This window comes from Octopus bimaculoides, chromosome 23 (genome assembly GCF_001194135.2).
Source record: "Octopus bimaculoides isolate UCB-OBI-ISO-001 chromosome 23, ASM119413v2, whole genome shotgun sequence".
NCBI lineage: Eukaryota > Metazoa > Mollusca > Cephalopoda > Octopoda > Octopodidae > Octopus > Octopus bimaculoides.
The window spans coordinates 383,099-395,532 of record NC_069003.1 but is presented as its reverse complement, the minus strand read 5'-3'; the positions used below and the strand labels follow the sequence as shown (position 1 = coordinate 395,532).

Genomic DNA, 12,434 nt, shown 5'->3' with positions numbered 1-12,434 from the left:
GTGGTTTTAGAGTCAGGATTTGACTGCTATTTTTTCAGCATGGTGGTATCTCTTGATACCCTGTATTATAATTTTAAATAATTATTACCTTTGATGGTTTTTATTCCCATGCTGACCACTTGATAAGATCAATATTTTAAATATCGATCTTATCCTTATTTATATAAATATATATATATATATATATATATATATATATATACACACACACCCAGACACACACATTTATAGGCACAAGCGTAGCTGTGTGGTAAGAACCTTGCTTCCCGACCACATGGTTCTGGGTTCAGTCTCACTGTATGGCTCCTTGAGCATTTGTCTCCTACTATAGCGTCTGGCAGACCAAACCTTGTGAGTGAATTTTGTAGGCGGAAACTGAAAGAAGCCCATCTTACATATGCATGTATGTGTGTGTGTGTGTGTGTGTGTGTGTGTGTGTGTGTGTGTGTGTGTGTGTGTGCGTTTGTCCTCCCACCATTGCTTGATAGTAAAAGAGACTGATAGAATAAGTACCAGGCTTACAAAGAATAGGGCCAGGGGTCAATTTCTTAAACTAAAAAACCTGTTAAGGCGGTGCTCCCACATGGCCACAGTCAAATGACTGAAATGTATAAAAAAAATAAAAGAATATGTATATACACACATATGTAAACACGTTATATATAATGCTGACATTATGAGAATTTCATAAACTTTTAAGAGAATATGGTAAAACAACGCTTGTTTGGAATTGTAGATTTTTGAAGCACACAAAAAAACAATACAAATTTACATGCCGTTATTTATAGCTTTATGTGTGCTTCAAGATCCATTATTCCAAAGCAGAGTTTATATAGCATATATAGATATATAGATATATATAGAGAGATACACACACACACACACACACATATATATATGCACCTATATCAACATGTTTATTATATATATATATATATATATATATATATATATATATTCATAGATATTTTCTATATGTAACTGTGTACTGAGGGATTTGTATGTGTGTGTGTATGTGTGTGTTGTATGCATTTGTTTTGTGGTGCAAAGCAGCATCCTCAGCATGTGCTTACATATGTATGTGTGTGTGCACATTGAAAAGAAGAGCTGAGGGGGAATAAAGAGAGGCAGTGGTAGAGTAAATCAGCACATCTGCCAGAAAATTCCAACAGCCACTCAATCACATCTGCCAACTGATACAGAATGCAGAGTTTCCTTGCATAGACTGATGATGGCTCACTTGCAGCCAAGCGGCGTCGTTGTTCCTCTGTGAAGATGGCAACAATAAACCACCACCACCCCTTTTCTTCATGTCTACCATCTCCGTGATAAAAAAAAAAATTCTATTAACAGGAATGACATTCAATTACTCTAAGAGAAGAAAGAGCTAATGTTAAAAAAATGTGTGTGTGTTTGTAGGTAGGTACTTTCTAAGTATGTATGCATGTGTATATATGTGTGTTTGTGTTTATGTATTTATGCATCTATAACCTGTATGTGTACAAGTAGGCATATACGAGTATGTATATATGAGTAAATATAACTGCTTATACAGACATATATATATATATATATATATAGAAAGATAGACAGACAGACAGACAAAGATATGCATATATATATATATATATATGTGTGTATATTAACTTCAAACTCAACAGTGCACTTTGGACTCAGACCTTATTGGAAGGTAATTAGAGACCTTCGTTAGGCCTAGGGTTACCGTATGACTTTTGGCCTTTTATTTTGTTAATAATTGTTTCAAACTGAAGTACAAGTACAGTCGTTTTGATAAGAGGGGTTTAGTTTATGTCATTGATCCCTGTACTTGACTTGTACTTTATTTTATCAATCCCAGGCATATTAAAGGAAAAGTTGACCTCTGCAGGATTTAAATTCAAAGCAGAAAGAACTAAAAATACCACAAGGTATTTTGTGTCTCATTCTAATTAGTTTGATAATATATCACCCTTTTAATGTCCTTAACTATGATTTAATTACTGGTCTCAAGGAATCTTATGAAAATTCAGAACAAAGATTACAAATTTGTTTTGTGCCCATATACAGTAAATAGAGGGGGGGGGGTAATTAATAAAGACAAAATGAGACACCTAAGAAATACAAAATACCTCTAAATAGAAACACTTGTTGAAGAGAACTGCCATCTACAGAGGATCAGTACACGTCAAAGCATATCTCTTCCTCTTCAAGCACTTTTCTTCTTTCATCGACAAACTCCAGGCCTTTTTACCATTTTAACAACTTACACTGCTTTTATCAAATTTAAGATGATAACTCCCTCTCCTCCAACATCTCCCGAAACCTGAAGCTGATGTGAGTTTCATCAGAGAGATAGGTCTGCCTTCAACTCTTTCAAATGTATCCACATCTCAGACATCCACTTTAAGACACTACTCTGCCTATCAACCTCATCTCAAACTGAAAATGTTTCTTGTATCATAATCATGCCAGAAATTTCTGGAAGTTATCTATAGTCTCTAGACTGAAGACTCTCTTGAATGAACAAGCCACTTTACTATTGTCTTTTCTGCTATAAACTTCTGTGGAATACTAGTGTGGAAGTACCACCAGCCACATTGCTCTACTGGTTGATGGTGAAAGCATTAATATTTCAGATCCTATGTACCTAGTCTTTGCCTCTGTTTGGCTCAGATCTGTAGCTTTGTAAAAGAGACAAAAAAACTCACCCGACAAAGAACAACAGCTGCTAATGTCAAGGAAGCTCTGCAAATGCTACAGCTTCTATGCATGTCGATGCATCATCAGCAATAATATTTGTGTCCTTCCCAAGCAGCACTACCACTTCCTAAGACACAGAACAGGAGCATTTCCTGTTCTGCTGTTAGTCATGTACCAAGACAACTGGTATGTATATATAAAACTTATAAAAAAGACTATCCAAACCATGTGGTGAGGCAGCCTTCATGCAACCATTTACCACCAACTGCATTACAGCTGCTCTTTTCAGTGATTTTTGTTGCACTTTTTTGCAATTCTTTGCCAACAACCACAATAGTCTCTCAAAGTAGACATTAAAATCTATTACCATCTCTAAGTCTTGAACTGTTGAGCAAAATTCTGCTTGAAAGCTGCATATGTTTGTTTGGAATTGTACTACACATGCCCATCCCATTCCATCAAAGAATGAATTATGGATTTGTTGCAATATTGCATCTCTTACACCTCATCCATCAAATGGCCTTCACTTCCTCATATGCATTAGTTCAGTCATTGTGTTTCACATTAAAAAATTGGTTGTGGCACTGCCAGTAGTACATCAGTTGCAATATCATTTCTAATTTCCTCACTAGCCCCTTCTCTAAGCTATTTCTTAACTGCTCTAATCACTCTCTGCAGAGTACACCATCACCAGTTGTTGATGCTCGTTACAAACTGCCACCTAATTCATTAATCAAATCAGAAAAGATTTTATATCATAAAAAAGTTCATTCAAGATCCAGAAACTAAGTCTTTGTCTGTGCATCTAGATTGATCATACAAATTACAAATTTGTGGTCTGTGTGGCTGACTGGTTAGAAATGTGAACATCCTACAACATCTCTGTCTGCTGACCTAACAAATAACTTATTTAAATAAGATCTGGATGACCTAAACAGGTTACTCTATGTCCTTACAAATGCTTTTCAGAAAACCTGTCAAAACTATCTGAGCAGGTTTGAAAAATCTTTTCACCTCTCTTGCTGGCTAATCTCACACACTTTCAGTGTCCATCTAAAATGCCATTCTTCTAAAGAGCAGGACATTCCCCATAACACTTCCCCTCCAATTGGAAAATGAATGGCCCCCGTTTGAATGTTCAGCTTTCCTTCACTGCTGTCCACATTCAACATCACTAACTTCCCACCTGAGTAGATTGGTCTTTTACCTTGAAATCGAAACCTTTCAAAACAACACTGCCATCATGCTGTCTGATCTAGGCTGACTACAAGACATGCATACTTTGTAGTCACTTAAAGATGTCAAGCTATATTCTTACTACAGTGGGAATGGCTTAAATGTCATCCCTGCTGGATTCCTGCTGAAGTGGTGATGAACAACACAGAGGAAAAGAAGATAAAATACTAAAATTAGACAACTTATCGCATTGCAGGTTTGCAGTCAAGTGTGTTTGTGACTCGTTATTAATAGTGTCCCTCATGGCTGTTGTTTACTTTTGTTTTTAATTGAACAAAATTAAACGAGTTTGTGATGAAACAAGTGTGTGATGAATTCAGCATTTCATCTTGTAAATGAGCAAGTCCTAGACTTCTTGCAGTTGAGGAAATTCTTGATGGTATTTATTCTTTGGATGAAGAATTTACAATTACACTGGCAATGAGAGTGATTCAAGCAATCAAGCTGGTGAAAGTAACGAAGAAAATAGCAACTTAGGTGAACAAATATGGCAGTGTTGAGATAGAGGCCCATTTTTTTCTATTCTCCTGAATTTTTTGTGATTCGGTCCATTAGTTTGCCAGCAATCATTACTATTGAGCTGGATATGCAACTATTCATATATTTTTTTTTTTTTTGCTCGGAAGTTCAAATGGAGGGTAAAGTTAGGTACAGGAGCCCAGGTCTGACAGGGTTAAGATGAGTATATGTGTGCCTTCTGGAAATTTGGGTTTTACTGATGGTTATCACATCTGTATCTTATTTCGTTATTGCCCACAAGGGGCTAAACATAGAGGGGACAAACAAGGACAGACAACGGGATTAAGTCGATTACAAAGTCGACCTCGGCGGAATTTGAACTCAGAACATAACGGCAGACGAAACATCACTAAGCATTTCACCCGGCATGCTAACGTTTCTGCCAGCTCACATCTCTATCTAGTGATCTGAGGTTACTGAGCAAGTGACTTTGCTCTCATGCCACATACATTTATAAATCCTCCTCTGAGTGTGCCATGTTGGATGGAAAAAGGAAACTAAGTGAAGTGTCTTATTTTGGACATGAGGAAGGATGAGCAATTTGGTATTTTCAGAGAGGTAGAATTCTTTGATATGCACTTCCAAAAGTCTTTTGTCCTCTCTGTTAGAGAAAATTCTTGTGTGTCATAGAAATTTTGCCCTTAGGGATATATAGATATCTAACAACATCATTATCAGAAACTTTGGTTTTAAAAACATCTCTCTAAAGATGAAACTCGGGAGAGAAGCTCTTTAAAACTTAATTTTTGTTTGTATTTGTGGGGGATGCTACACTATGTACCTCACCAACTCCCTGTTTCTACTTAAAACATTCAAGTTGATGAAGACTGGTTCTTGTGTGCTTGTTGTTTTTGTTTGGTGTTTCTCTGTGGATGTTGATTTTTGAGTTTTCCTGTTGTTGCTAGAACCAAACATGTAACCCTACAGATGTAGAATTACTCCCACATGACAATATTTCTGTATCTCAAAGTACTGGGCCTTCATGCTTTGTTTAGGAAGGCAAAACAGCATGACTATATCTCAGTTCTCCATATCCCCTAAAATATATGGCCTTCATACCTTACCTAAAAATGAACCAATATATATATATATATATATATATATATATATATATATATATATATATGGGAGCATATATACAGTTGTTTCACATGCTAAACATGGCAGCCACATTTCAAAATCACACCTTACTGTCTTTAAAAAGGAACACTTTGGATACTATAGTCCTAGACACATTATGCATGAAATTAAACTGAGGTTACTCTGACTGGAATGCTTTCACTGATAGTCTGATGGGTCATAAGAGCAACAATCAATACACAGGGTTTTGCCTCAAAGTATGGGGTACCAGACAAAGTATTGGGTACCAGATGGTGTGGCTGATATTTCTAAGAAGATACTATTGGATGCAATGGTATATATAGCCATAAGGTACCATGAGGGTGGATTATGCTCTACAACTCTAAGCAGTTACAGTGCTGTGAAAATGAGTGAATTGTGGGCACAAAGATCAGAGACCAATCTTCTATGAAATAAACTATCTAGACCTCCATCCTATCAAGAGGAAATCTCTTTTGCTTACCATTATGGGAAGTGAAGAATCAGAATATAACTAGTTTATACATAAATGTATGGAGAGTAAAGTGGTGGTGACTGGTGGCAGTGGTGGTGGTGATTATGAGTGGGGGGAAGAGGAAAGTATGGATGACTATAATTGCTGCAGAATGAACAAGATCTGTATAAAGTGGGAGACAATGTCTAAAGTAAATCATGGAAGGCTTGAAAAAATATGAAGATTAAGTCTGGAGATATATTGTCCCCTTCAGATGATATGCAATACAGCATTGAGAGGAAGAGATGATATGGTGTATTGTAGACTTATCCAACCCCCTTGTTAGTCTATATATATATATGGCACAATATTCAGAATGCATGTGATATATCACTATATATATGCTACAGTATAGAGAAGAGGGACGACAGAGTGCATTGTAAACCTAACCATCCCATGTTAATAAAAAAGAATGAATGATACAATTGAAGAGATGATGATGATGATATTACTAGTGTCTGTGTATACTTTTTTAGTGAAAAATTGCAAATCTTAAGAGTGTTGTTCATATATGTCTTCCACCAGATATTATATTTTCGTTTTCCCTTCCTTTCTTTCACGTTTTTCAGTTAAGTACCTTAACAACCAGAGGTCAATTTGAGGTATGAACTAAACATTTATATTATCATTGTTGTTGTCACTGTTGTTGTTGTTGTTGTTGTTGTATAGGAATTGGTACTGATTGTTGGGATGGTACTGATGGGGATTTTTGTCATCATTGGTGTGGTAGTAAGGAAATAACGGTTGTTGTTGCTGTTGCAGTAGCAGCAATGGTGCCAGTGATGACGTCAGCAGGGAATTTTATTGCTATTTGTTTACTATTGTTGTTGTAGCTGTAGCAGTTGTTGTTCTTGTGATGGTCAAAGTAGTTGGTACTAGTGCTGTTGTCCATATTGTTGTGGTACTGGTGCTAGTTGCTGCGGTGGTGGTAGTTATGGTTGTGATCGTGGTAGCAGTTGATATAACGGCAATGGTGGTATCCGTGCTTATTATTTGTTGATGTGCTTCTGATGGCAGTTGTTGTTGTTACTTGAGCAATCAAAGACAAAAGAAAGCTACAGAGTAACCAAATTTTCATGTTTACATATTCTTCAAGATTTTTGTCTTTTAATATTAACTATATATATCTGTAAATCCACCTCTCAAAATAATCCAGTGTGGAATTGGAGTGGAGCCTATAAAGAGCCAAGCAGTTTGAGGCTAAAAAAAAATGTACATCACCTAATGGTTGTTGTAAACATTCAATTCACAATAATGTTGTTAATGTTGCAAATCAGGAAGAGAACTTTTTGTCAGCCAGGCAGACTGTAGCATGCATAGTAATGTCCCTTGTCAGTGGAAAAGTCAAAATGTAAAGAGTGAATTTGTAAACATGCATCTATGAGATTAGGTTACCATAAATTATATATCCTTTGCATGTACTTACATGTTTCATTACCTGTGTGTGTGTGTGTGTGTGTGTGTGCACATGCGCACACATGTATATTTATAATTTTTCCAATGTATTTGTATATATATATATCATCATCATCCTCATCATTTTATGTCCGTCCAATCGTGGGTAGGACGTATCTACTCACCAAGACAGATCCAGACCTCATCTCACATTACATTTTCATTTGGTCTCTATGGCTGGATATTTTACCTAACATCAACTATTTCACAATGTGTACTGGCATTTCTTTTTGATATTTCCCTTCCTCCTAACCTTATGGTGCCCTTCAATGTCCCTTTCTCACTGCTCTCATTCACTGTGCTTCTGGCATATCCCAACAATTTCTCCCCCCACACCCCTCTTTCTTTCAATGGCTTTCAAGATTTCTTGCCTCCATAATCTATTTGTCCTTTCCTGTTCCCTTTCCCTTCTATCCTTACTCAACATTTATATTAGGTAGCACTAGATCTCACCACACACACACACACACACACACACACAGAATTGACCCATCACCTTTCAACTTCATTCCCATCATTTTCAAAACAACCCTTATCAGTAATCCCTTCCCTCTCCCCTGTTCCCTACTATACTCCCCCTATACACTTAATGACAACTCTACTACTCTCCCATCCTATTGCAACAGCCCTCATCTATCCACCTAAAATTATCCCCAATGCACTCTTCCGATCTTCTTCAGTTATAGGGATCACTTTAGGCCCTCCACTTTGCAAGTTACAAACCAATGTTCACTGGTCCCGATGCATACAAACCCATACAAGCCATGTGCCAAACATTGGAATATGATATTATTCACCAACTCCTCAAATCTTGTCAAACCAATCAGCCCATATCAAGCCTGGAAACTAGACATTAGATGATGATGATGATGTGCAGGAGTGTGTGTGTGTAAATATATTGGGTCATCCCATAAATAATGTGGTTTTATCAACTGCATGAACTAAAAGTCAGAGAGGGACAGGATAAACTACCTGCATCAACTTGCTCTAAAAGCAAATAGCAATTTTACCTTGTCCTTATACTTAGTGCATTTTCTCTCTTTGTTTCTTTCTGTGTCCCTTTCTGTGGAAGAGCATAGGCTCAAAACGTTAAAGACCCTTTCACTTCCCAAGCGTTAAACTAATACATCTGTTTGTTGTCTACACCACCTATATATATATATATATATATATATATATATATATATATATATATATATATATATATATATATATATGCCCAGGAGTGGCTGTGTGGTAAGTAGCTTGCTTACCAACCACATGATTCTGGGTTCAGTCCCACTGTGTGGCACGTTGGGCAAGTGTCTTCTACTATAGCCTGAGGCCGACTAAAGCCTTGTGAGTGGATTTGGTAGACGGAAACTGAAAGAAGCCCATTGTATGTGTGTGTGTTTCTCCCCCCCAACATTGCTTGAGAACCGGTGCTGGCGTGTTTGCGTCCCCGTAACTTAGCGGTTCGGCAAAAAAGACCAATAGAATAAGTCCTGATGTCGATTTGCTCGACTAAAGGCAGTGCTCCAGCATGGCCGCAGTCAGATGACTGAAACACGTAAAAGAATAAAAGAATATATACATATTAATTGTAGTCCAGCTCCGTCTGATTGCTATGTAAATGATCGCTAACAAAACGGGTCTCTGCCACTTGTCAACTTTTTCCAAATCTGCAGGCTTTACTTATTTCTCCTGGCTCTGATAGTTGTCACCCCTTCCTAACACAGGTTACTCTCTGTTACCTCCCCTTTCTCCTTCATTATTATTATTATTATTCTTATTAAAGTTACCATGCTTCTTCCTCCCACCCGCATTTACTCATAATATGTTCATCCTGCAAAGCCATTTAGCATTTCATCTCCGATGAAGGATTCTACCATAAAACATTAGATCTCTCTTCTTTCTCATTGTGAATTCTTTGTGTTTCTCTGTTTGGATTATTTGTATTAATATTTTCCAATGCTGAACATCGCTCGTTACTTTACATTCTGCTGTTTTTACATTTTACTATGACTTTCATTGACATACTTTGCCCCCCCCCCCCACAAACACACACACTCACCTCTCTCTCCCTCACTCTCTCTCTCCCTCTCTCTCTCTCTCTCTCTCTCTTTCTCCCTCTCTCTCTCTGTTGGGTCTTCTCAGTCACAGCATATCTCCAGAGGTCTTGGTCTTTTGTCATTGCCTCTGTGAGGCCCAACGTTCAAAGGTCATGCTTCACCACCTCATCCCATATCTTCCTGGGTCTCCTCCTACCCCGGATTCCTTCCACTGTTTGGGAGTGGCACCTCTTCACACTGCTTTCCTCATCCATCCGTAGTACATGACCATACCAATGCACGTCACATCTGATGCTTCTTATGTCCAACATTTCTCTTGGGGCGCTCACACTCTGTCATGTGTGCACATTGACATTATACATCCAGCGGATCATGCTAGCTTCATTTCTTTCAAGCCTACGCATGTCTTCAGTAGTTACAGCTCATATTTCACTACTGTGAAGTATGGCAGTTCGCACACATGCATCAAACAATCTACCTTTCACTCTGAGAGAGAGGCCTTTGTTACCAGTGGGGGTAGGAGCTTTCTGAACTTTGCCCAGGCTATTCTTATTCTAGCGGTAACATTCTCTGAGCATCCCCCCCCCCACTACAGACTTGGTCACCTAGGTCGCGGAAGCTATCAACTACTTCTAGTTTCTTCCCCTGGCATGTGATGGAATCGGTTTTCTGAGCATCTGTGGTGTTTATTGCCGCAGTGTATCTGTCACACATGAAAGCTATCGTCCGAGTTAATCTTCCTTTGATGTTGTTGCACCTCTTATGTGCCCATAGCTTACACTGAGTACATCCTATGGAGTTTCTACCCACACCTTTTCTACAGATCAAGCAGGGCCACCTACCTGAAGGGGTGTGTGATGTGTTTGCCTTCCTACTTACTAGAATTGTGGTCTTTGCAACATTGGCTCTAAGGCCCTTCGATTCTAAACCTTGCTTCCACACCTGAAATTTCTTCTCTACTTCTGGTAGGGAAAACTGCTATGAGGGCCAGGTCATCAGCATAGAGGAGCTCCCAGGGGAGCTCCTCTATGCTGATGACCTGGCCCTCATGACCACACACACACACACACACTTAACAAATATAGATCGTGCCTGTCATATTTCCAGCAGGGGTCTTTCATTTAACATCTTTTTGTTTTGTGGAAGTGGTCTGTAGGTGTATACAAACTGTTATGATGTGAGCATATCATCTTGTTTTGTATTCTTTGTAATTTGTTGTAGAGCGTCCAAGATGCATCTAATATACACCATTTATATATCACCAGCATCATCATTTAACGTTTTTTTTCTTCTATGCTGGCTTGGGTTGGACTGTTTGACACCCTCCAGTGAACTGCAGGACTGCATTGAGCTGGAGCTCAATGCAGTCGTCTGTTTTGGCATGGTCTCTGCAGCTGGATGCCCTTTCTAATGCCAACCACATTACGGTGTGTACGGAGTATTTTTTTTATATGCCACCAGCGCTAGTGAGGTCATCACATAACTTTAAAGGCTGGAAAAGAACAAGAAAATGAAAAATCCCGTTTTGAATTAATGGGTGAGTGAGGGGAGTATTTGCAAGAGGAGAGAAGCAGGTGTATGCCAGGTGTTAGGTGGTTAAAGTAAGGCATAGGGACAAGCACAGGTGTTTTGCAATAGAGAAGATATGTGGATCCAATGCTTTATATATCAGGGTGGATGTAGCTGGGAAGAAGGTAAGCAAAAGAGCAAAGCATCAATGATGAAGAGAAGATGTGGACAGTGGATCAGGAGTGGGTTGAGATGTTATAAGAGCGTGAAGAGAGACTAACAGAAGGTTAGGGCTGGGGATAGAAGTGAGAGCAGGAGTGGAGGAGTACACGTGTCTGTGTGTGTTTGTGTGTGAGAGAGAGTTCATATTTCCCCTCATCTTCCCATGTGTTTGCTCACTGGTTGCAAACAATGGCTTTCCTGACAGTGTCATTTACTTGTAATCCACCACAAGAGCATGTTTAGGTTTCTTGTCATGTCTTGGCATGTTGCACAATCTAGGTAAACAAAAGAATCATTTATACAGTTTCATTTGTTTCCAGTTCTTTGCATAAAAGGTGTCCAGTTGATATTTGTTTGTTGTTCGACTGAAAGATTATTATTTTCCTTGGAAACAAGTGAGGATTGGTGACAAGAAGGCCATGCAGCTAGACATAACTCCACTCCAACGCATCATTCTCATCTGCCCCATGCAAGCAAACTTGGGAAATTAGATGCTAAAACGATGTTGATGATGATGATGATGGGATATATAGACACACACAAACACTGATATACCTTCACACACACACACACACACACACACACACACACACACACATTATTTCTGTCATATATTTGGTATCTTTTTGATTTTGCATGTCTGTTTTCCTGTCCTTTTCTTCCTTTGCCAATTATTGTGTATATTTTTTTTTATCATCCACATCACCATCATCATCATCATCATAACCTACACCATCATCATCATCATCATCGCCAACATCATCATTTTTAATCTATTTTTATCTATATATTTAGTAATTTATTTATTGCTAAACTTGAGTGATTCTTTTCTGAAAGATTTCTGCTAAGCTTCCATTAATTCAATCTAATTCTCCCTTTATTCTTCTTTCTGTAATTTATGTATGGAGTGTGTGGGGGTGGAAAGGTGGTTGTTGTTGTTGTTGTTTGTGGTGATTATTGTTATTGGTGGTGGGGGTTTTTTTTATTTAGTTGTTTTCTTTCCTTGCTGCTGTTCAACTTGTCCTTATTACTGGCTGCTGCGTCGTCGTCGTCGTCGGCGGCGGAGGTGGCGGCGGCGGTGGCGGCGGCGGTGGCGGCGTCGGTGGCAGTGGTGGTGGTGATGGTGGTGG

At 38.5% G+C, this 12,434-nt stretch overlaps 1 protein-coding gene across 17 annotated transcripts in view; it reads left to right on the top strand.

The window, feature by feature from the left end:
* LOC106878922 (uncharacterized) overlaps positions 1–12,434 on the top strand; it is a 305,188-nt gene that overhangs the window by 163,180 nt on the left and 129,574 nt on the right. For 12 of the 17 annotated variants that reach the window (XM_014928282.2, XM_014928275.2, XM_014928273.2 and 9 more), the window contains exon 2: positions 6,637–6,669. The exons of the other annotated variants lie outside the window; for them this stretch is intronic. In XM_014928282.2, coding sequence (XP_014783768.1) covers positions 6,637–6,669 — 33 coding nt within the window. The remainder of the gene's footprint in view (positions 1–6,636; positions 6,670–12,434) is intronic. 17 annotated transcript variants of the gene reach the window in all.